This window comes from Schistocerca cancellata, chromosome 4, assembly GCF_023864275.1.
Source record: "Schistocerca cancellata isolate TAMUIC-IGC-003103 chromosome 4, iqSchCanc2.1, whole genome shotgun sequence".
NCBI classification, from domain to species: Eukaryota; Metazoa; Arthropoda; class Insecta; order Orthoptera; family Acrididae; genus Schistocerca; species Schistocerca cancellata.
The window spans coordinates 642,331,659-642,358,844 of record NC_064629.1 but is presented as its reverse complement, the minus strand read 5'-3'; the positions used below and the strand labels follow the sequence as shown (position 1 = coordinate 642,358,844).

Here is a 27,186-nt window from a genome sequence, read left to right as displayed (position 1 = left end):
AGCCTTTTGTTTACAATCCACACAGTTCCACATAGTCGCACAATTATCGTCGCTTCTCAGGGAAGGATCAACCTTTCCACAACGAAAATGAAATTTATGGTTACACTGGACACAGACGAAGCCATTTTTAACAGGTTTCGTGCACTTTTTGCAAGATTGACACTGTATAACACTATTTTCGCGATCTTCTATATTCAATACTTCCGCAACTGACGCCATCTTGGGTTCGGTAGATACATCATGCAGTGACAAGTGTATTCACCCTTCCTTTTCCTCTCTCCCTCCTATGTGCCTGAGAAGCATGTGTGGAGTCCGACCAGCCCTTGTACTTTCCCCCCTCTCCCTCCCTAAATGCGTAATGGCCGCCATCGGTGGTCATTATTCAAGGATATGAGATCCTCTTTGCCCCTCTCTGGGGTTGCGACCTGCCTCGTTAAAGTGTTTATTGGGATCTCCTAGTTGAGCATGGCATGGCCTTTACAAGCCCAGAAGCACCACTAATGGATCACAAGCTATCCCTGAGTTAAAGGTGTTGATTATTGCAGAGTAGAAGTTAGGTAAACAATGGAACACATTATATTTAATAATCTGCCTTATCATTTTAATTATATCAATTGTTACACTGGTTGATACTGCCTGTGGAGTAAATGCTTATCACCTACATCAATCTTTCAAGAAGACTCCAGATGTAACATATCTTGACTTCATGAAATCATTAGCAAAGGTACTAACATATCTCCTTATAACATGCTGACTGCAGAAAAAAAAATCATCCAAAGGAACTTATTGTTTCAGTCAGATGCTTACTGCATCCACGAATTCATACTCTTTGGGAAACATTTCAAATAAGGAAAGCCTGTAGCTTTTGCCTTCCAAAACTGAAGAAGAAGACCACATACCCTGGTCAACAGTGTGGACATGCAATATGTCTTGAACGTGCACAGAAAATGGGTAAAATGGGCTTTGAAACAAAGGGATAAGAGAGTTTTTCTTCGTACAGTCACAGACTTCAATCTAAAGTTTAAAATGCCTCTTTTTCCTTGGTATGTATTATTTTTTATCTTGATAATAACTAATTAAAATTGTTTTCAGCAAAGATGAAAAACACTTATTTAAAATAAATTCCCAAGGTCTGACAGACCACAACATGTTATACATGAAAAATATTAGACATTTTAGTTGAGGGTTAAATAAGATATTCCTTATAACCATTTTAATGAATTACATTTTTGTGGGTCAGCAGACTGAAGAAAATAAGTGCAGCGATGTACATGATCATTATATTGTATAATTTAAGTCTCTGCAAAGCCTGGAACCACCACCGAGGCTTCATTAGGACGAAGTACAAAGTTCTAGCAAACACAGGTAACTGACTCCTGGGACTGATGGAGCCACTATTGCCTCAATGCTGACACACACACACAATGAGTAGTGGCTGATGCACAGAATGCTGAATGCCATGGCAGTTGATATGCTGGAGTGCCTCTGGGTGTGGGCAGCAGATGGGAAAGTTAATTGGAGTGTTTGGAGCTGGTGGGGATGTATGCCATCACTGAGCCACCAGGTGGTCAGTTAATCAACACACTTGATGATGGCAACAGTTTTGATTGCTGGAATATTGTGTCCTAAAGGACATCAACAGCCAGCAGTACACTGTAAAGGGACACCCTCCTCTAGAATTACTTTTCCTCAACAGAAGTCAGCAATACCAAAAATATTTTCAAATTTTGTATAGGTTAATATTATCTCAGCTATTTTTTAAAAAGAATTTCGTAAATTTTGTAAACAATGTATTATATTTCAGGCTAAAATCCACAAAAAGAAATTATTTAATTTTTGTTGTTACAATCGATATGTACAGCTCTGTAGGTACAATTAAAATTATTTTTTTAGAAACATTTGAAATTACAAAATACTCAGTGCACTTAAAATTTCTGTTATTAATTACACAATCTAACACTATTTATTATGTTAATATCTGGATTCACTTATAAAATTATAACAGATTAATAGAAATTCATTTGTCAAGAAAATTTGTAAACCCTTTGGAATGTTGTTAATACTGTAGAGTGAAGTAGTATTGGGCATGCCTCTGATGTTATTGTATATGTTTTTATTTTTTGGAAGAACAATGTAATTTTCGGCTTCATTAACATGGAAATTGTAAAGACAGTGTGATGTAGAAAAATGTGAGAGATTAAAATTTTGAGTGAAACAAGAAATACAGCGCAGGCTTACTTCAGCATTATTTATGTCAATTGGAACCATGAGAACCTATAATGTCAAAATTTTCAGCTTCAAAAATCAGCACCTAGACATAAAGAACTGGAGACAACTATGAGGAAAGAAGATAAGTAAAAAGTTTATTCGAAATCTTACTCCTCTTGAAACTTATTAAAAGAGTTAACCATAAAGACAGTGACAATCAACAAATGATGTGAGTAAGAGGTAAATTACAAGTGGTGGTATTGTCCAGAATCAGTTGACTGATAATGAAGTTTTGTCTGTTGCAGAATAAGGGGGAGTGATTTGTGTCATTTGCATTTTATGTATGAACAGATTTCTGATCACTCAAAGAAGAAAGACTGAGAGCTGCCCAGCAAAATAAATTACATCAACAGTGACAATGTACTACCAACAATGACAGACCAGGTCGAATGAAAGAGGACTTTACTACAACCAGGGACATCAAAAAGAAAAGATAAGCACAAACTATTTGTGAAATTAATTTGTTTGTAGACTCATTTGCTTGTTAACAAAATGAAAAGAGATGAAGACATATGTGATGTAGAAGTCAAAGTTGTGGGATCCAGTCAGGAAATATCTGAGCCAAGTAAAATCGTAGTCAGCAAAGAAACAGTAAAACTGATATTTTGTAGTTAATTTTGGCAAAGATAGAGGAAATAAAGACAGGTAACAACAGTAAATTGGATAGGGTGCAAGACCAAATAGACCAACTTAGAAATTAAGTTTCAGAGCTAAAAAATGGGTTGTCACAGGGGGTAAAAAGTGTGAATGAAAAAATTGATGTTTTAGAAAATAAATTTATTGTTTTGTAAAATAGCCAAATTGGCAAGACAGTTGAAGAATGTTAGTGATATCAAAGTTGAACAGAAGGCTGTAGCTGAAAAAAGGAACAAACCATCGCCAGTTTAGACCAAAAAAATTTTAATGTTGAACACAATGTGCAAACTAATGTAACTGTTTTAGATCAAAAAATTTCAGCAGTGCAGGAAAATCAGTCACAAAAATTTGTGTTAGAAAAATGGTATTGCATGGTCCAACACTCCATCAAAAGTTTTCCATCAGTTGATTTATGTCCAGTGGATTTTCTGCACTGCTGTAGAGATAGTTTTGTGTCAAGCATGAATGTCAATCAAAAAATTAAATTTGTTAAAAGATGCCTTGCAGGCAAAGCCCTGTCATTGGTAAATTTAAGCTTAAGTAAGTGAGAAACATATCAAAGTTTTGAGAAAAGTTTTTTAAATAAATTTTGGTTCCAACAGGGGAGAATTAAAAGTGAATTTTTGAATGGTTCTAGTTATAGGAATAGGGACGGTACTTTGAAAGAGTTTTGTGGGAATCAACTTAAAAAATTAACACACTTTGACAACCATTTGATGAAATGATCTTGACTGATGCACTTAAAAAGAGATTACTGGACAGGTTGCAGTGGGATTTAGTACACGGACCTGACAGGATTGTCTTGAACAGTTTTTATGATATGTTGACAGGCTGGATAGGGTGGTAGAAAGAAGTATGTACCATAATAACCAGAATTATAGAAATCACAATGGGAATAATTACAGACACAGAGATAATGGTAACTTCTATCAGGATCAAAATGTTAATAGAGACAGAAATTTTGAACCTCAGCAGGATAGGAATAATGGGGATAAGTATAGGCAATTTAACAGGAGAAACAATTATAGAAGTAACTACTCAAGAAATGACAGTTCACCTCAATGAAGGTCCACAGTTTTGGGGCAAGGAAACACAACAAGCACAGGACCCCCAAATTACACTTGCAATTAGACAAAAATAACAATGTTAATGGTATGGCACATGTAGCTGAAATCACACAGAAGGAATTTCAGATTTCTCATTTATGTTTTGATCAAAAGATTTGGGATACTATGTTGAATTATGGTGATGTAGGTACTAATCACAAACCAGTATGTGAGAATAGTGAGTATTTTTATGTAATATGTACTAATGATTTCTTTTCTTGGTCAGAAAACAGTGTTATTGATGTATGTAAATCAGGTGATGACTGTATTAGATCTGAACTAGGAGGTATTTTTGATGTAGGTTTGAATGCGATCTGTGAAATGACTGTGGTTGGTAAGTCTGGGACTGGTAGCTTATCACAAATGAATTTTGGGGTGAGGTAAGTGACTTTGATTGAGATGAGACTTCTGTTGTTAACGATGTTGATGAAATAATTTTGGAAGAACATGATGATGAAGATGATGTTGATGAGTACCAGATATTTGTGGAGTTTAAGAATAATGAAGTTTCAGAGTTATTTGTGAATGATGATGACAGTACAGGTAAGATAAGTGATGTATGTGAGAGTCATGGAATACCAGTCCAATCAAAGCAGCTTTTCATTAATATCATGCAGAGTAATGATCCAAACAGTAAAGGTGAGTTATCTGTGAGCCTAGAGTAAAAAGTTGAAAACTTTTTGAAGTTTGTTTGGGACACGGTTGATGATGGACATAGGTAAGTGTGCATTCTGGAATAAGTTAGCTGTGCTTAGTCAGAATTTGTATCCAATTTGGTGGAATTAAGTGAAATAAGATCTAAGCAGGAAGTATAATTTTGACAGTAATTTTTTTTTGCATTCCTTTTGTAATAAGTAATGTTAGTTGTGCTACAGAATCCATTCGTTGTACTCAATCTTCACCTGACAACATGAGTAACCAAAGTAATGCTATGACAGTAAAGTTGGTAAAACTCTGTAAAAACAGTGTGGATGTAGCATTTGATGAAACTGAAAGTGATATTTTACATGAAGTGTCTAACAACAGAGAAGATGATTCAGATTTTGGGTGTCATTAAATTAAGATTAAGATTGATCAGTAGGAAGGGAACTGTTTGATTGATACAGGTAGCCTGATTTCTGGTATATCTGAACAATTTAGATACAAGATCCAGTACAGTAAGAATTTTGTGGAAATATCCATTGTACATGTGAAGGTAAGAGGAGCTACTGGCAAGCAAACCAAGTATGTAAAATGTCAAGCACTGTTAACTTTTAGTATAGAGGACAAGACCTTTGAACATGAATGCATAATGATCTCTAATATGGAAGAAAATGTACACTATGTTTGCAGATTCATATGACTCTATTATTGTATTTTATTTGTCAGGAATTTAGTATGTAAGATCATGTGAATTCTAAAGGTCTGTCTTATCTATTGTCTGAGTTTATATCTATGCTATATTGAAAGGTTCATAAAGCTATATAATTGTTTTGTAATAGGTTTGTGCTTTAGAATTTGATACATATATGCCATGAGACTAAATGACTCGATTCTTTTACAATTTTGAAATGGGACAATGCCATTAAACGTCTAGTAGTGAGTCCTCATATCCTGTACTGTAAAAGTTAGGAATAGTATCTTAGTATATCTGTGTGTATCACCTTATCAGTTCATATGAACACTTTCTAATCCTATCTGATGTAAATCTTACATACTTGCTTTTGCATATGTTGTGTGATGTGAGGAAGGTATTAAAAAGCATATTTAGTACACAAAATACTGTTTGAGGATTTGATGTGAGTGCTAGACAGGAAGTTACCTATCCATTGGAGTGTATGATGAGAACTCTTGGGAGGAAATTGAAAGTTGTGGTTGGATCCACTCTCACACTGCTGTATGGCTGTACCCAGCTGGACCAGTCGACTTACCAGAGATCATAGGTGCTGGGTAATGTATTCAGGCATGTGTCAACTGCGTCAGTGTTGTGACTGAGATTTGTAAATTGTTGGCCAAAACTGCCAAAGACAGTGTTATTCCATACAAATGAATGTTTTTTCAAGTAGGAGGATTAATTTTCCATGACATTACGTAACTTTATATCAGAATTTTTTTAACCAATTGTAAATAAATCTTCTAGTTCTCTATGTACATAGGTTAGTTTGTATGAACAATTAGGAACTAGTGTGGAAGATATTTAATAGCATAGACAATATAAAAAGATATATACATGTCTGATATCATACACTGATTTTGGGCTTAAGTTACTCAATTACGTCATCATTCAGAGCTAATTATGACTGTGTTTACCTGCTTTTATCCTGAGTATTTTAATATTGTATCTCATTCAAATGTGAGTTGTGGGCAGACTCACGCTTATCTCTGTCTTGGGTACCCCTGGTCTTCACAAATGTGTGTATGCACTCAAGGAGAGCGTGCAACAATTGATTGAGGCTAGATGCTTTCTATAATTACTCTTTACTTATGATTGAAATTATTCATGTGATTGTGAACTTTATTCATATTGTTGTGTCAAAACATTTTTTGGTGGTGTGTACCCGGTGTGGTTTGGATTCATGGGTCGGTCCCCACACTGTAAGCTTAGGCCCTAATATTTTTTAATTATATTCTCCTTTCATGAGTAACTGTATCCTTAAATACTCTGGTTTATGAGGTTGATTGATTTTGAGCTATATTCCTACTCATAATTGAGTATATTCTTCTGGTCTGTACCCATCATTGAGAGTTTTTTGAGTTGGCTCAGTCATAGTATACTTAGGCTCTGAATTTTTCCTCTCCTCTTTCGAAAATTTTGAAGATATGATTTTATAGATATAAACTTGCAATTTGTAATTCTAGTAATTTACCTTGTATCTGCATTTATTTCCGTAGTTCAGTGTTGTAATGTTGAAGTTCTGACCTAGTATCACTTATCTTGTGACAGAATGTTCCACAGATCTGAAAATCTGGATGCCATGTCCTGATATATGTATAAATTATGCCTTGTATGGTAGATATTTTTCTTAAGTCACAAAAGTTTGTAAACACATTGTTTACAAATTTTGTGAGGGGGATATTATATAAAGGGAAGTTATCGATACCAAGCGAAGTTACGCAAGAGAGCTAGACAAATGCCTCAGTTTCCCCCCCGGAGCCAAGTGCGTGGACAAATACGTATATGCCAAGTTAACATAGAAGGATACACGAGGACAAAAGGAGACATCCTCACAAAGCTACTAACAGAAGAAAAAATTGATGTGCTGACCTTGCAGGAAACACATCTATCAGAAGAAAATATCTCGAGACTTCTAATACCAGGCTATGAAATTGTGGGCTATAAAGCCCATAATAAACACGGTATTGCAACACTGATCAAGAAAGAACTGGTTGATAATATTGAGGAAACTATGCACCACGAATTTGCCGTGGGAATCAAACTAAACGATATGACTGTGTATAACGTGTACAAGCCACCTTCAGAAAAATGGGAACAACCTGTTTTACCTAACCCACAACACCCTGCAGTCATAATTGGCGATTTTAACTCCCACCACCCCAGATGGGGCTATCAGTCTTGCGACAAAGAAGGACTCATGCTGGCAGACTGGGCAGATATAAATAATTATACATTAATATACGATGCAAAAGATACCCCCGCCTTCTGTTCAGGAGTGTGGGGCACAACATCAACGCCCGATCTTTGTTTTGTCTCATCTGGAGAAACTGGAATAGCACTTCCGTCCAAGAGAACTGTACTGAGCCGTATTCCTCGGAGCCAACACAGACCAGTTATTATAGACCTTGGGATCCAAATACCAGTAATAAAGAGCCCCCCTATAGCCCGCTGGAACCTCAGGAAGGCTAACTGGGTTAAGTTTAAAGATACCATTGAAAATAATGTAAACAGAATTCCCCCAATTCCAGAAAATTACGACAGATTTACGAAGTTAATTATCAAAGCGGCACATAACTCAATACCAAGAGGAGCGCGGAAAGAATACATCCCATGCTGGACAAAGGAGTGCGAACAACTACTCGATGAATACAACAAAACAGAGAATCCAGAACTAGGAGAACAGCTCATAAGAGCTATGGACGAGGAACGCAAACAGAGATGGCAAAAGCGGATGGAACAAATGGACTTTACGCACTCCTCACAGAAGAGCTGGAGTCTACTGAGGAAACTTGGTGGAGCACAATTCAAGGGACGGAACATCAATAATAAAATGACCCCTAACAAGATATGCTCTTCTATACTACAAACATCCAGAATCCATGCCTCCGCCTCGAAGAAAAAAGAACTGCACCAACTGATGAACGAAGAGCTAGATGCAAGCGAGGAGGAAGCAGGTTTAGCGAACTGGGTAACACAAGAAGAGATAAATATAGCACTAAAGAAAATGTTACCTGGTAAAGCAGCTGGCTGTGACGGCCTTCTTCCAGAATTCTTGAAGAACCTTGGGCCAAAGGGAAGAGTATGGCTGTCTTCTCTTTTCTCTAATATCATAGATAACAGCCGGTTACCAAAGCAATGGAAAAACGCAGAAGTCATAGCCATTCAGAAACCAGGGAAAACAGGAGAGAATGCTAAAGATTATAGACCGATATCTTTATTGTGCACCACTTACAAGCTGTTTGAACGAGTCATCCTAGGCAGAATAGAAAGTAAAATAGAAGCTGCTCTTCCCCCAGAGCAAGGCGGTTTTCGAAAAGGAAGAGACTGCTGCGACCAAGTTCTCGCCCTAACCACTTTCATTGAAAGAGGTTACCAAAACAAAAAGAAAACGGGCATGGTATTATTAGATCTCACCTCAGCATACGACACCGTATGGACAAAAGGGATACTGTATAAATTGTCAAAAGTCGTGAAATGCAAGAAGATCATAGATCTAGTCAGAAATATGTTGATAAACAAGAGATTCAAGGTATCTCTGAATGGGAAAACAAGCAGCTACAGGACACTACAAAATGGTCTCCCCCAAGGGTCTGTGCTGGCCCCATGCCTTTTCAATTTATACATAGCGGACATCCCAAACCTGGAATCTCGTTCTTTTATGTATGCAGATGACATCGCTATCGCGGCTCACGCCAACACTTTTGAAGAACTGGAAGAAATTTTAAACAGGGATCTGGAACGACTACAACAATATTATGACAACTGGCACCTCAAAGTAAATCCGACTAAATCCGTGGCATCAATAATGCACTTGTGTAACAAAGATGCAAATCGTGAGCTAAAAGTGCAAATAAAAGGTAAATTGTTGAAAAACGATAGAACGCCAAAATATCTGGGTGTTAAGCTAGATCGCACTCTCACATATAAGAGCCACCTGTACGAAGTTGCCCAAAAAATGAAAACAAGAAACAACATCATAATGAAACTGGCAGGAACAACCTGGGGATGTTCCACTGAAACTCTACGTACATCAGCACTGGCACTTCTGTATAGTGTAGCGGAATATTGCGCACCCGTCTGGGCCCGCAGTAGGCATGTCAGATATATTGACGTGCAACTTAATGAGACAATGAGGCTCATAACAGGAACAGTAAGACCCACCCCGAAACCTTGGCTGCCCGTCCTTGCCAATATCGAACCACCCTCGATTAGACGTGAAAGAGCAATCCAGAGGTACCTCCTCCCCCTGACAGATTGATGTCAAGAAATCCCTTCTGGAAAGAACTCAAACAACAGATTGATATCGATAACCTGTGGAAACAGCAATGGCAGGAAAGCAAAGTGAATAACAGTTTCCTTATTGAGGACCCATCTCAACGAGTTCCAGGCTTCCAACTCCAACGTAGAGTGTGGGTAACTCTAAATCGTCTGCGGACAGGTGTTGGTCGGTGCGGACATTTGTTGAAAAAGTGGCGTTTCTCCCAGGACCCCAATTGTGAGTGCGGAGAGAGTCAAACCATGCAGCATATAGTTGAGTGCGACGTACACGGACTTAAGGGAGGAAATCTGATGGACATACATGTGATAAGTGACCAAGCACTTTTGTGGCTGGAAACCCTGAAAATTTTATTGTAAATCATTGTTAATGTTAATTTAAATTTTTATGTTGATGTTTGTAAGTGTATCACGCTTTGCCTGTAGCTGAATGAGAAATAAATAAAAATAAATAAAATCAATACCAAAAATATTTTCGAATTTTGTATAGGTTAATATTATTTTTTCTAAAAGAATTTCATATGATTTTGTAAACAATGTATTATATTACAGGCTAAAATCCATAAAAAGAAATTACGTTATTTTTGTTGTTACAATCAATACGTACTAGCTCTGTATGTACAATTAAAACTACTTTTCTTTTAGAAACATTTGACACTGTGAAATATTTGGCACACTTAAAATTTCTATTATTAATTACACAATCTGACACTATTTATTACGTTAATTTCTGGATTCATTAATAAAATGATAACAGAAATTAATAGAAATTCATGTGTCAAGAAAATTAGTAAATCATTTGGAATGTTGTTAGTACCACAGAGTGAAGTAGTAGTGGACGTGTCTCTGATGTGATCGGACGTGTTTTTATTTTTCAGAAGAACAATGTAACTTTCAGCTTCATTAACATGGAAATTGTAAAGACAGTGTGATATAAGGAAATGTGAGAGACTAAAGTTTTGAGTAAAACAAAAAATACAATGCAGGCTTACTTCAGCATTATTCATTTCAATTGGAACCACAGAAACCTATAATGTCAAAAATTTCAGCTTCAAGAATCAGCATCTAGATGTGAAGAACTGGAGCCAAGTATGAGAAATGAAGATAAGTAAAAAGTTTATTGTAAATCTTACTCACTTCAAAAATTATTAAAAGAGTTTATTAGAAAGACAGCGACAATCTGCAAATGATGTGAGTGAGGGGTAGATGACAACACCCATGGACTATTTTGTTACTATAGAGAAACTTCTGAATTACTAGCTTCTAGAGATTTAAAGTAAGTATGTAGATACAAGATACTGAAGATGTGCACAACATAAACATCTACTTTCAGTATTCTACATAATGAATGTTACAGGAAATAATTTACTTCCCATACTGGTTCAAAATCAAATGGCTCTGAGCACTATGAGACTTAACTTCTGAGGTCATCAGTCCCCTAGAGCTTAGAACTACTTAAACATAACTAACCTAAGGACATCACACATATCCATGCCTGAGGCAGGATTCAAACCTGCGATGGACCAGCTGCACGGTTCCAGACTGAAGCGCTTAGAACCGCTCGGCCATTGCGGCCGGCCTTGTACGGGAATCTCAGTGGTCATTTCAAATGTGAAATAATAAACAATGCTCCACCAGATACTGTTATATTGTTAAATGAATCTAGGTGGATTAATACTGAACTGTTAACCCATATAATTCAGGATTTTGTTAGATACAACAGTTCTTTCATGAAAAGTTATTTAATTTTCATCCTCGACAATCATACATCACCTGTAATTAGAAACTATTCACTTAGTAATGGAGGTGATATTACAGAAATAACCATCCACCAAATTGTGGTCATAAGTTGCACTACAATTGTGCAGTAGATATATGAGTGTTACAAAAAGCCAGGAACCCCAGTGACAGTACTTCATCATTTTCATCTAGGTGGGCATCATAGCCTCAATAAATATTAAGGAGATTATTCCACCAGCCTGTGTTTCAAATTACCTTATTTGCAAGAATTTCTGGCATGACCCATTCTCAAGTGTATCTATAGCAACAGATGATAATGTTGTTGGTTTGTGGGGTGCCCAACATCGTGGTCATCAGCACCTGTACAAGTTCCCAATCTTTTTAGTTGTAATTTCACCACTTCCTGAATGATGATGAAATGATGAGGACAACACAAACACCCAGTCCCCAGGTGGAGAAAGTCCCTGACCCACCCAGGAATCAGAACTGGGACATTGTGATCCAGAGGTAGCAATGCAAGCCACTAGACCACAAGCTGTGGACATAGCAACACATATGGATGGCAAGGCAAGCAATATTTTTGATGCAATGAGGACAATATAACCACATCTGTTGGTACAGATGCACTTGAGCATAGGCTGTCCCCAAAATTAGTACAAATAAAGTTGTTTGAAATACAGCAGTACATGCAAATGTATGTACCATCATTACACAATACTGCTAAATTGTCATTCATTTAGTATTTCGTTTAACTTTATTATTCACAGTATAGCTTTCAGACTGCTGAAACATTTGATTTATGGTTATATTTACAGATTTAGTGTAAACCACATGCACTTCAAAATTTGACCAAGGTAATAACTGTATGTTTCAAGATAGCTTATTTGAAACTTCTCATTTTCTTCATTCAGGCAATTATTTCACTTTTTCCAAATAGTTGATATTTCATCATTTTTATTCAAAATTATCATACTCTGGACTGTTCCAAACTTAGTATGTCATTCTTTCCAAAATCCAGGGTTATATTTTCATAGCCATGGTTTTTCTGCTTACAAAAACATCTAATTTTAATAAAATAACATTATTTTATGACGTATCCTAAGAGTAAAATTTAGTTTTCCAGAAAATTCTTGGTGGCCTTTGGAATTCACAGTGCACATTTAAACTTCCAGCTTATAAAATAGTAACTACAGTATTGCCATTTTATGATTTTAAAGCTTAGGACTAATCAAGATAAATTCATTTCCCAATTTGTTTTTGTATTCTTTACCTTTCCAGTACTTTTATGTTAATCTAAAATGCAATAGCACCATATTTCCCACTTTCTTATTTCTGTATTATGCACATCTCTATGTACAAGTACCACACAGTCTCACAGTCAGCTGAAGGTAAGTATTCAGTCAGTTGAAACACTGTGTTTGTCTGTTCAAGTTATTATGTTATTAGTCAGTCTGTAGACAAAATTCTGTTGGTAAAAACTATGTCATTCATTTGTGTTTGATTAGTCAATATGTCAGTATTTGATACTTGTGAAATTTTGTGAGTCTGTTCAGAGTGAATATAGCTTACAGGTCTGATCTTGCAAAGTCCATGTTAATACAGTACAAGAAAGGTGATTACTGGCTGTCTAGCAATAATAAATGTGAAGTGTATGAAAAAGTGAATTTGACAGTCCTGTATTCATTTATTCAATAGTGCTGTGTTCATTTATTTAAAACTGCTTATAACATCAAATAATATAGGGAGAAGATTTGCGAAGAGGAACATAAAGGGACTTAAGAGGCACAAAAAGAGGTTATCAATGTTACAAATTATAAACGAACAGTATATTAACTAAATGATTCAGGAAAGCTTAAGATTGGAAAAACTCAAGAGAAGCTACCAAAGTACTCTGAATTTAGTAGACGCCAATGTTTTGGTAAAAAATTGGACTTTTCTGTCTCCACTGAGGCAGTGATTTGTTCCAAAGTGCTGAGTACACCACAACCCAAAGTCTAAATGGTTTAGTAAAAAATTGGACTTTTCTGTCTCCACTGATGCAGTGATTTGTTCCAAACTGCTGAATACACCACAACCCAAAGTCTAAATAAATAAGTCCACAGAAGTTCTGGGGCTATCCAAAAGCAAAAGACACATCAGAGGGCAAGGAATAACAGAGAAAAAGATTTAAGTCACATTATCACTGATATGGGAGAGAATGAATGTCATGCTAGAAAATAAAAAAACAAAAATAATTAAAGTGAAACTAGAGGGGAAAATAAACAGAGAAGTCATTACAACACTTAAAATGTGCCAGTTCATTAGAACAAGAGGAAATTAAAATATCACACCATTCCATAAGATGATACCCATTGTTGACTGCATCTGGTTTTAAAAACCAGGAGTAAATATTAGTGGAATTTCAAGGAAAGGAGAGAATCATGTCTGATTTTGACTTAAAAAGATTGTGACAGTAACTCTGAAATCATTTACCTAAAACAGAGTGGAATTCAAACGTTGCTACCTTTGTTTTCCCTTGCATTCCAGATGATTCTTCAGTATATGGACATGTTATTTAACTGGTTTGTCATCCACCAATTATATGTAGAATACAAAATGAAACAATTTTGTACTTTAATTTCCTCTTCAGTTTCATCAGTCAAACATTAAATGTATAATTAGCACAAATGATGTACTATTTCACTATAAGTATAGGTCTATTTTTGCAGTACTGTCTTTCATTATATGGATCAAAAGCAGAAAAATTTGAATTAAAATTCACTTATGAAGTTTGTGTGTTAGTTATATCATGTAATACCTTCACTGTGTTCACGGTGGTCCACAATGAGATAAAAATTTCTAATCCAAACTACAATCAATTGTGAAAAAATAGGGGTATGTCTGGTTTTACAGTGTATGAATTTTGCCTAAGAATGACTTAAAATACATGAAAAACTTTAAGTCAAGAAACTAAAAACTGATAACCACTCTGTCAAAAATTTTTCTCTCACTACAGCTCATCCTCCCTAATGATAAAAATATTTATGTAAATGTAACAGTGAGCATACTTACTTTTTCTCATTGCTATACCATAGCCTTTGTTATCAAGTTTATCTCCAACTTGGGTCAGATCACAGTTACGTTCAATAACATATTCAATTGAAGTTGACTCCATAAAGAATGCATAGTTCGTATTTTTTACTTTTTCCACACCCTCATCATTGTCTTTTGTCAACACACCTGGTGTATTAATCATTGTGTTGTACATTCGTCGATATATTTCATCTTCAGAATCCTGTAAATAGTAATTGCACTGATATCAATGGAGATAACCAAAGATTGCATACCTGTATTCATTCATTCATCAGGTTCCTTAAATTTCATCAAAAAAGAGAAATGTCAAGTATGATGAATGAGTCACTATATGTCACTACACTGTTTCATTTTTTTCATGTCAAACTAGTTAAATTTAATGAAGGCAATTAGAAAGAAGCTGCTTTGGAGAAATGTATTGGTATTTTTCAGTGAAAATAGTTACTTATCGCTCTAAACACTGGTCCTTTATACAGTAGGTTACTACTTGTCATGCAGCTTTTCAGCTCACTGTTACTTGCCATGTAGCTGATATAGCTCAATTCTTGAATCTGGTTATTCCAATAATTTGTAGAAAGAATGACTGAGGACACGTATTTTAATATTTTTTAGGACTGGTTGAATTTGTCAATTTATTGCTTTATGTTAAATGGGGGCTTGATGAATACCTTTGCACCAGAGTAGATAACTCCACTCCAAACACCAGACAAGGAGGCAAAGTATACATAAAACATGTTTTTGTGTCTTTTTGTGTGATTGTGTGCATCTCAGTTCAGCTGAAACTGTTTTTTATTGCCAGCAACAAAAAACCATTATGAATTAAATGTATTGGCCAGTGAGTTTAAAAATTCCCAGACCTTTAAAAAGGGTTTCTACAACATATATAGTTATATGCTTCACAAAATGTGCTTACTGCTAACTTCTCTTGAATGAACACTTATCACTGCATATACTCTACATGTACTGCTTCACAAGACAGTTCCATATGACAACAAGGTACGAAAATATCCAAAATAAGCCAACACTCTTGCCTTTTTATCAGCACAATGAGAGGTGCTTCTAGGGGCAAGATGTGTGAACTGAGCTTCTTAGTTAGTTTTTCTGGGCATTGACTACATTTTATCTTGTTATCCAACTGTACACCAAGGAATGTTAGACAGGGTATTTCACTTAGAATATGACAATTATGTCTGCTACGAATACTAGCAAATCACAATATGAGTGTTTGTGAGATGAAGAAAAACTTTTAGGCTTTTTCAGTTGCCATTTTAAGACATAACAAGCAGGAACTACCCCAATTGTTATGACTTTGAGTTCTGATAATAACTTGTTTCTTTTACTTATTTTTCAAATACTGTACATTTTCTAAAGCAGTATACAAGTGGTAGGTATTCAGATATTTCAGAACCTTAACTAAGCTCTTCCTCACTTAGATTTATTATTCAAGGCATTACAGTCAATGCGCTGATTCTTCTCATGTCTGTAGCTTTCATGAGAGCTTTACAGATCAAAAGTTGGGCCTAATTGAAAATAGTGCCATAGTTTGTGTTGAGAAATATTAAATGAATCAGTCTGTATATTTAAATAAATTAACATACACCATTAAAAAGACAGGCAGTCCAACTTTTCAAAAACATATTCCAGTTTCCATAAAACTAATTAACTTATGAAATAATTAACAACTAAGTTCCAAACCATTGTAATTTTCCATTGAAGATTTTGAGTCTATGCTTGTTAGGTTCCAGACTTCAACCTTATACTGTTGTTGTCAAAATAGTTATGAGGAAGATGACATACTTTACTAACTGATTAAGTCACTAGTTAAGAATTTGCATAATTTATAATAATATTAAATATTTTTCAAAATAGCAACCATACTCATAAACAGGTTATTTCCAACACAGATGCATAAATGGATCTATAAATGTTTCTAACTTCCTAACCAATAACATATTTCATAAAACATATTTCTGCCTTAGCATATAGTCAATTTGTATTAGCAAAATTTAACCTAGCAGTTTTTCAAACAATTATGTAATTTCCAAAATAGGAATTTGTATGCACATCAGTCTTTAAAAAGCCAATTCCCCCCCCCCCCCCCCAAAAAAAAGGTCAGTCATTGCTCAAATGTGAATATACTAACATCTCTGGAAGAGTCCTAGGCATGCTAGCAATCACAAAGCATATGTGTACAACCTATCTAGCCATCATAGTGCTAACACCTCTTACATTAACATCTGTAGTCAGAATTAACTTAGGCAACATCTATGTAGTGGAAAGTCTGTGACTGGCAACCATTACATAACATCTATCTGACAGTATTACATATCCATGAAAGTATGTGTCCAAACAACTACCACCTTATATCTGGATTTGTGCAATGATTATTTTACACATTGACTGTTTCAGTTATATGACTTAATTGAAAACATTATTGTGTGCACTGTTTTATTCATCATGCTACCACTGTGCAAAGTTTTCACTGATGATTATGTTACTCCACTGAGACAGCATTACAAAGGTTATGTACAGAAATAGAAATGTGGAGATTTCCACCAATATAAGACATCTGAATGTGAAACTGGACCTGGTCTTGCATTTGCAGTGTTAAAAAATGTGGAACGAACCACTTAACTGTAAAAGCTGACTAGTGCACATCATTTTCATTACCCTTGAACACAGTTTTTGACTATTTTACCAAGATGTTGGGGTATGAGACACCAAGGAGTTGACAATGTAAGCTGGTAGGAAACAGTACCAATCTGAGCTGTGCTTGCTAAGAATGGACCCTTGATTAGTACACTAATATCATTAGCAAATATTAGTTACTAAATCACCCTTTAAAGTCATTGGGTTATAAGACACATAAGCTAAGAGCAAGACTGGGACAAGTACACACTGTTTTCCTTTATTCTGAGGTTAGTTTCTGGGCTGTGGCAGAGTCTGTCAATGAAACCAACTTGATTTTCTGTTATGGAGGTAAATCCCCACCCTTGCAAGACTGTTGAAATTAATGTTATCATATTTTAGTTTGTCAATTAGAATTATGTGATTCATACATTGAAAAGTTTTGACATAATCACAAAATAAAGCAACAGGATAATTATTTATTTCCCTTCTATCAGAACTTCAATTGTAATGTCTTCCATTGCCTTCTCTGTGGAGACACTTTTACAAAAGTCAAACTTTGAGATAATTAAGATCTTCTGCTCAGTTAAATGAAGCCATATTCTCTCATTGGCCTGTTTCTGAAACTCTTCTGAATAGACTGGATGAAGTGAGAGAGTTCTGTAAATAGAGGTGGTTTGCTTAGCTACAGTTTTAGAGATGAGTGTTACTATAGTGTATTTAAGTAGTACATCAATAAATACAGCCAGGATCATTGATTGATTACAAATGTAGTTTAAGGATAATCCTATTGATTCAGGACCAGATTTTAATATTTTGCTAGAAACACCACCAAAGCCAACAGAATTACCACTTATTAGTGACACAAACACTTTTCTAATTTCCTTAGAAGCTGTATCTTTGACACTAATGTTTAATGGTGGAAGATATAGTGTCTTCACAAGTAAATCTAATCCAAATGGTATAAATCTGATCCATCTGTATTTGGTTGTTTATTTGTGGGTACAATGTTTGCTGCCACTATGAAGAAGTGGCCAATGATTTGAAAGTCTCAAATTTTCTGGCAGCTCAGTTTCTCTTGGTTGTATGTTTCTTGTTTAAGAATATTGCAAATTACTTTGTCAGTTTCTTGGAGTGCTTTATTTTTTTTAATATAGTGCCTGAGTTTCACTTTTATGATGACACAATGAAGGATTTTTACAATAGATGTGGTAATGGAGATTCAACTCTCAATATCTCAATTTGGCAGAGCTGTCTCTTCTTAATAGAAGACCCTTTAATCCTGTGTGTTATTCATTCTTTATCAATACTACTGTTCTATTAGATTGCACATACTTTTCACACTTTTTGTTCCATGAACCAATAATATTGAATTCCTCAAGAAGTACAACATGTCATAATCATAATACATATAAAAATGTATGCTAATTACCATTTCACACATCCTAAATGAAATCATCCTCAGAGGTGTGGAATAAGTCTAAAACTAAAACATATTTGCATTTAAAATATGATGACAAGCTTTTTACTAAACATATGAATGTACAATACTCTGAGACATGTATGATTATTATTAGTCTATTGTAGCCATCCCCCCATGAACCATGGAACCTGCCATTGGCGGGGAGCCTTATGTGCCAAAGTGATACAGATAGCCATACCATAGGTGCAACCTCAATGGAGGCATATCTGTTGAGAGGCCAGACAAACACATGTTGCCTAAAGAGGGGCAGCAGTCTTTTCAGTAGCTGCAGGGGCAACAGCCTGGATGATTGACTGATCTGGCCTTGAAACATAATCCAAAACAGCCTTGCTGTGCTGCTACTGTGAATGGCTGAAAGCAAGGGGAAATTACAGGTGTAATTTTTCCTGAGGGCATGCAGCTTTACTGTATGGTTAAATGATGATGGCATCCTCTTGGGTGAAATATTGTGGAGGTAAAATAGTCCCCCATTTGGGTCTCCAGGTGGGTACTACTCAGAAGGACGTCGTTATTAGGAGAAAGAAAACTGGCATTCTATGGACCGGACAGTGGAATGTCAGATCCCTACATCCAGCAGGTAGGTTAGAAAATTTAAAAACAGAAATGGATAGGTTCCAGTTAGATATAGTGATGATTAGTGAAATTTGGTGGCAGGAGGAGCAATACTACTGGTCAGGTGAATACGGGGCTATAAACAAAATCAAATAATGGTAATGCAGGAATGAAGAAAAAAAATAGGAATGCAGATAAACTACTACAAACAGCATAGTGAATGCATTATTGTAGCCAAGATAGACAAAAAGCCCACACCTACCACAGCAGTACAAGTTTATATGCCAACTAGCTCCGAAGATGATGAAGAGGTTGAAAAAAGGTATGATGCGATAAAAGAAATTATTCAGATAGTTAAGTGAGACAAAAATTTAGTAGTCATGGGGGACTCAAATGTGATTGTAGGAAAAGGAAGAGAAAGAAAAGCAGTAAGTGAATATGGATTGGGAATAAGGAATGAAAAGGAAGCTGCCTGGTAGAATTTTGCACAGAGCATAACTTAATCATAGCTAACACGTGGTTTAAGAATCTTGAAAGAAGGTTCCATACATGGAAGAGGGGAGAAACACTGGAAGGTTTCAGATAGATTATATAATGGTGAGACAGAGATTTAGGAACCAGATTTTAAATTGTAAGATGTTTCCAAGGGGCGGACATGGACTCTGACCATGGCTTATTGGTTATGAACTGTAGATTGAAACTGAAGAAACTGCAAAAATGTAGGAATTGCAGGAGATGGGACCTGCATAAACTGAAAGAACCAGAGGTTGTAGAGAGTTTCAGAGAGAGTGTTAGGGGATGATTAACACGAAGAGGGGAAAGAAATACAGTAGAAGAAGAATGGGTAGCTTTGAGAGATGAAATAGTGAAGGCAGCAGAGATCAAGTAGGTAAAAAGACAAGGGCTAATAGAAATCCTTGGGTAACAGAAGAAATATTCAATTTAATTGATGAAAGGAGAAAACATAAAAATGCAGTAAATGAAGCAGTTGAAAAGAAATACAAACTCTCAAGAATGAGATTGATAGGAAGCGCAAAATGGCTAAGCAGGGATGGCTAGAGGATAAATGTAAGCACATAGAAGCATGTGTCACTAGGAGTAAGATAGACACTGCCTACATGAAAATAAAAGAGACCTTTGGAGAAGGTCCTAAGTGAAGAAGGGAAAGTAAAAAGGTGGAAAGAGTATATAGAGGGTTTATATAGTGGTGATGTAGTTAAGGGCAATATTATGGAAATGGAAGATGACGTCGATGAAGATAAAATGGGAGATATGAGACTGCTTAAAGAATTTAACAGAGAATTGAAAGATCTATGTCAAAACTTTGACAAGTCACAAAATGTACCAGAGGACAATTTTTTGTTATCTGGTTCAGGAACAGAAGAATAGCATACTCTGTGGACAGGCCCTTTTGTAATAAAAAATGACACCGGCTAAGTGTCTTGTCTTCAGAGAGTATTTAAAATGTATCAAGAACCAGCATAACTGATGAATCAGGGAGTATATTATAACCTCCTATGTATTATTCCCATAGGGGTCATGAAGACAAGATAAGTTGCTGTGTGCATTTAGGCAATTTAAGTAATCTTTCTTCCCATGGTCCATAAATGAATGAAACAGTTAGAAGGTCTAATAACTGGTACAAAGGGAAGTAACATCTACCGTAAACTTCACAGTAGTTAGATAGTATAGATATATGTGTAGATATAAATGTACTATGACCTTTTATCAGTAATATGCCAATGGTTTTGCCCCACTGGATAAACTTTTTCTTACTCATTCACCAAAGTTAAGCAATGTCAGGCCTGGTGACTGGATGGGTGACTGTCTGGGAGCACTGGGTTCCATTGGCTCAGGGACAGATAAGTATATGAAATGGTATTCAGCTGAATGACTAGCACCAGGCTGTTGCACCATATGATGTTATTATTATTATTCTTTCTTTCTTTTCTCAGATGTTATGTCTGGTCAAAAATGGAAAGTGACGTGGACCTTGATCAAGCGTGACTTCCTTTTAACTGTATGGTATATGTTATATTGCATTTAGGAAATTTCGGGTAATTGAACATGTATCAATAATTACGGATTTCTGTAGTTGTATATATAAGTTTGGATGTAGCTGTATTGCATTGATGTACTGGTGGATATTGTGTGGTATGATACCTGCAGTTGATAGTATAATTGGTATAATGTCAACTTGATCCTGATGCCACATGTCCTTGACTTCCTCAGCCAGTTGGATGTATTTTTCAATTTTTTCTCCTGTTTTCTTTTGTATATTTGTTGTATTGGGTATAGGTATTTCGATTAGTTGTGTTAATTTCTTCTTTTTATTGGTGAGTATGATGTCAGGCTTGTTATTTGGTGTAGTTTTATCTGTTATAATAGTTCTGTTCCAGTATAATTTGTATTCATCATTCTCCAGTACATTTTGTGGTGCATACTTGTATGTGGGAATGTGTTGTTTTATAAGTTTATGTTGTAAGGCAAGCTGTTGATGTATTATTTTTGCTACATTGTCATGGCTTCTGGGGTATTCTGTATTTGCTAGTATTGTACACCCGCTTGTGATGTGATCTACTGTTTCTACTTGTTGCAGAACCAGAAAGGACTTAATGAGTCTCCTTGGTATATTCCACGCTTAATCTGTATTGGCTGTGATGTGATATTATTTTAATTTGTTTGTATATTAAGTGTGGTTTTCCAATTTTTCATTACTATGTTTAGGAACTGTATCAATTTAGGCTCTACTTTGTATATTTCCAATATTTGTAGTAACCATGAGTGGGGTACACTATCAAAAGCTTTTTGGTAATGAATGTATGCATAGTGTAGCGACCTTTGTTTAGTTTTAGCTTGATATGTCACCTCTGCATCTATTATCAGTTGCTCTTTACATCCTCGTGCTCCTTTGCAACAGCCTTTTTGTTCTTCATTTATAATTTTGTTCTGTGTTGTATGTGTCATTAATTTCTGTGTCATGACTGAAGGTAATATTTTGTAGATTGTTGGTAGGCATGTTATGGGGCGATATTTAGCTGGGTTTGCTGTGTCTGCTAGATCTTTAGGTTTCAGATAAGTTATTCCATGTGTAAGTGTATCAGGGAATGTGTATGGGTCTGCAATGTAACTGTTAAATACACTCCTGGAAATGGAAAAAAGAACACATTGACACCGGTGTGTCAGACCCACCATACTTGCTCTGGACACTGCGAGAGGGCTGTACAAGCAATGATCACACGCACGGCACAGCGGACACACCAGGAACCGCGGTGTTGGCCGTCGAATGGCGCTAGCTGCGCAGCATTTGTGCACCGCCGCCGTCAGTGTCAGCCAGTTTGCCGTGGCATACGGAGCTCCATCGCAGTCTTTAACACCGGTAGCATGCCGCGACAGCGTGGACGTGAACCGTATGTGCAGTTGACGGACTTTGAGCGAGGGCGTATAGTGGGCATGCGGGAGGCCAGGTGGATGTACCGCCGAATTGCTCAACACGTGGGGTGTGAGGTCTCCACAGTACATTGATGTTGTCGCCAGTGGTCGGCGGAAGGTGCACGTGCCCGTCGACCTGGAACCGGACCGCAGCGACGCAAATATGCACGCCAAGACCGTAGGATCCTACGCAGTGCCGTAGGGGACCGCACCGCCACTTCCCAGCAAATTAGGGACACTGTTGCTCCTGGGGTATCGGCGAGGACCATTCGCAACCGTCTCCATGAAGCTGGGCTACGGTCCCGCACACCGTTAGGCCGTCTTCCGCTCACGCCCCAAACATCGTGCAGCCCGCCTCCAGTGGTGTCGCGACAGGCGTGAATGGAGGGACGAATGGAGACGTGTCGTCTTCAGCGATAAGAGTCGCTTCTGCCTTGGTGCCAATGATGGTCGTATGCGTGTTTGGCGCCGTGCAGGTGAACGCCACAATCAGGACTGCATACGACCGAGGCACACAGGGCCAACACCCGGCATCATGGTGTGGGGAGCGATCTCCTACACTGGCCGTACACCACTGGTGATCGTCGAGGGGACACTGAATAGTGCACGGTACATCCAAACTGTCATCGAACCCATCGTTCTACCATTCCTAGACCGGCAAGGGAACTTGCTGTTCCAACAGGACAATGCACGTCCGCATGTATCCCGTGCCACCCAACGTGCTCTAGAAGGTGTAAGTCAACTACCCTGGCCAGCAAGATCTCCGGATCTGTCCCCCATTGAGCATGTTTGGGACTGGATGAAGCGTCGTCTCACGCGGCCTGCACGTCCAGCACGAACGCTGGTCCAACTGAGGCGCCAGGAGGAAATGGCATGGCAAGCCGTTCCACAGGACTACATCCAGCATCTCTACAATTGTCTCCATGGGAGAGTAGCAGCCTGCATTGCTGCGAAAGGTGGATATACACTGTACTAGTGCCGACATTGTGCATGCTCTGTTGCCTGTGTCTATGTGCCTGTGGTACTGTCAGTGTGATCATGTGATGTATCTGACCCCAGGAATGTGTCAATAAAGTTTCCCCTTCCTGGGACAATGAATTCACGGTGTTCTTATTTCAATTTCCAGGAATGTAATTTAGTTAGATGTGAATGTGTTGAGGTGAACTTCTTTAGCCAGAAATTTACTATTTTATCTTTTCCAGGGGCTTTCCAATTGTGAGTAGAATTAATTGCTTGGGTGACTTCATGTTGCAAAATTATCACTTCAGGCATCCACGGTATCATCTTGTATGTGTCTGTTTCTGCTTGTATCCTCCGTGCATGCCTGTTATGTTGTACCGGGTTTGACCATATGTTGCTCCAGAAGTGTTCCATGTCTGTTATGCTTGGTGGATTGTCTATTTTAATGTGTGTGTTATCTATTGTCTGGTAAAATTTCTTTTGGTTTGTGTTGAATGTTTGGTTTTGTTTCCTTCTATTTTCACTTTTTTTGTATCTTCTAAGTCGTTTGGCCAATGCTTGTAATTTCTGCTTCTTTTCATCTAATTGCTCTATCGCTTCTTGTTGTGAGATTTTACCTAACCTTTTTCGTTTTTTTTCTGACATTTCATTTCTTATAAATTGTGTTAGCTGTCCGATGTCTTTTCTCAGTTTTTCTATTCTGATCTGTAGCCTGTGTTGCCATGTTGGTTTTGTGAGAGTTTCTTCTGTGTGTTGGTTGGTTCTGATCTGCCTAGTGTGTATATTTAGTATAGTGAGTGCTCCTATAAAAACCAGTAGTTGTAACTCTTCCATAGTTGTGTTTTCATTTATTTTGTTGTGTATGATTGTGTTGATAGTTTTTATTGTTGTTTCGACTTGTGGGTTATTTGGCGGTCTATGCAAGAATGGTCTAATGTCTGTATTTGTGTCTTTGTATTCTATATATGTCAGCTGAAATTTCTCTTCTATAACTAACATGTGTGTCACTTCGTGTTCTATTTGTACTTGTTCTGGTGGCTGTCTTAAGATTTTGTTTTCCTCTGATTGTTTAATTGATGCGTGTTGGTCTTTGTTTGTTTGCTCTGGGATGTTTGAGTCCATTACTGTATTTTCTTCTTCTTCTGATTGCACATTAATTTGTTCCAGTATTTGTTGTACTTGTTGTTTGATGTTTTCTAATTCTGACTGGGGTATCCCATTATTTTTGATTATTACATGGATCTGATCAGCTAGTCGTTCTTCTGTTAAAAATTTTAATTCTGGGTATCTGGTAATAAATGTTGTGTATACTTGTGATCTGTATCCAGTTGTGTTGGTTCCTAGGTTTGTTGCTTGGTAATAACAGAACATGAGGTGTCGATTAACTTCATCTGACCATTTCATCCTCTGTCTTTATTTTCCTTCTAGGGTGGTTGCAGGAAGCATATCCTGCAAAACACCTCTATTTGGATTTAAATCATTTTCCAGTTGGCTAGTAGTGTCGTTACCATTGTGGGCGGGCATAGGGTTCAAGCGTCATCCCCAACCATGACGGCGCTTGTCCGAGGCTTCTTTAGTTCTGTCCTGAACCAAGTAATTACAGTAAAAGGGGGGTTAGCCCTATTAGTGGTTTGTTCTTTTCATTGCCTTTTATGACTGGCAGAACTTACTGGAAGCCTATTCTTTTCCTGGGCCTCCATGGGGTTTATTATTATTATTATTATTATTATTATTATTATTATTATTATTATTATCATTAATGTCAGTAACATTACCAGTTACCAAGTTTGTTTTGTTTGCAGATGATACAAACATTGAAATAAGTAGTAAGACAAGTATAGTTTTAGAAAAATTGGTGAATGTAATTTCTGTGGACATTAATGAATTTTTTTGTTGTTTTTCTTCTGTGGAGTTTGATACATACGGAATATCCATATAATGTAGCTGTTATTTATTTATTCCAATGAAACTAAATTTCCTTGTAGCTGTATTTTTTATTTAATTTTGTTGTTTATCTCACATATGTACTATCAATTTCAAGACAATTCTCATCTTCAGTTACCTATGTAATATAAAACGCATTTGTGATCCTCAACATTACATCCATCATATAACTATTGACATTGGTCAATCAGTTAACATGCATAATAGTTAAATAAAATAATTATGGATTACAACAAATGTGGGATTTGTTTAAAATACTGACAATTGCATAAAACCTACTTATGGTATAAAAATGAGCTATGCTCTTTTTTTTTTTTTTTTTTTTTTTTAGAAAGAAGCAAGTATGCCATTTTAATTTTGATTCAGAGAGTAGAGAGTTTCTGACAAGAAGTTCCAGCTGTATGTCAGGTGCCTCCTTTGATCAAGGGACAGGTACAGAACAATTCACAAAGCATAGCGTGCCCAATAGGCATCTAGTTATCACATTTAAATAATTTAGATATATGCATGGAGAGTACCATTTACAGTAGATGCTTCTTAATAGTATAATCAGCATGACCCACATCTGTGCATCCTTTATCAAACTGTTGACATCATTTCACCATGGCTGTACGTAACATTGCATTTGGTCCATATACTGCCAGAATTTAATGATAAATCCATATGTAATTTAGATGTTTTGCCCACAAGAATCATACTGTACCATGTATTTCAGGTTTGAAGTACATTTCCAGTTACTGCAATATTTCACTTGCACACTTTGATGCACCTGTTATCTGTACTGCAACAGAACTTCGTATGCAGGAAACATGGAACATACACTCTCTTCTGACAATGTACTACTTATATTGTACAATGGTCTTAGCATGAGATATGTATAAGATAATTGTTGTTTATTATATACCTAAGAACAGAAATATTTTTATTTTGTTGCTAACAGTACCATTTCTAGTTAAAAGAATTAGCAGCAAAAGAAAATGTCACATACTAAGTAATAATAAGCTCTCAGTTCATTTGGGTCTTCTAGAAGAATGCTATAGCTTCAGACACAAGGCAATAGACAGAAATATACTGCTGCAGATGCCAGTTGCGGCAGTATAATGCAGGACATGATTGGGCAATATATTATTATCAGATGGGATATTTCCAGCGAGACTGAAATACGGTATTGCCAAACTCCTTACCCCTTAATGAAGAAGATAGTGAAGCAGATATTCCTTCTACTACTACAACTACTTTTAATACAAAATGTTTGCTCTAATAGTTTTCTTCTGAATTTCATAGTAATTTCAATAGCACATTAAGGAAGAACTCTTTACATACTCTGAAGAAATTTAGTGTAGAGCCACCTCTCTTTGCTCCATATTTGATTGTGTTCTGGTCTGCTAAATCTTTCACATTTTTTATTGGTTGATACATGCTTTCAACTGTAAGGAAGGCTGCCAGATTTGCTGTGTATGATGAAACCATGATAAGAGTGAAAAACCACCATATACCAGCAACCATTCTCGTGGACACAGCACTGTAAGTACAAAGGATACACACAGATAATTATATATTCTTTCATAAATAAATCATTATACTATAATTTTATATAGTTACTGATCGAAACAAAATCACTGTTTAAAGGCAATGTAGCATAATCTCTGACAGAAGTACAGAATTTTATTTATGTACCATAATTTATAATGGTTTTTTAGTCTCCTGGAGTTCCC

General features: G+C 36.5%; 1 protein-coding gene across 2 annotated transcripts in view; it reads right to left on the bottom strand.

Moving 5' to 3' along the window:
• LOC126183464 (glutamate receptor ionotropic, kainate 2-like) overlaps positions 1 to 27,186 on the bottom strand; it is a 499,151-nt gene that overhangs the window by 49,627 nt on the left and 422,338 nt on the right. For both annotated transcript variants that reach the window (XM_049925465.1, XM_049925464.1), the window contains 2 exons: positions 26,795 to 26,993; positions 14,452 to 14,674 (listed from right to left, as the gene is read on the bottom strand). In XM_049925465.1, the coding sequence (XP_049781422.1) occupies positions 14,452 to 14,674; positions 26,795 to 26,993 (422 nt within the window). The remainder of the gene's footprint in view (positions 1 to 14,451; positions 14,675 to 26,794; positions 26,994 to 27,186) is intronic.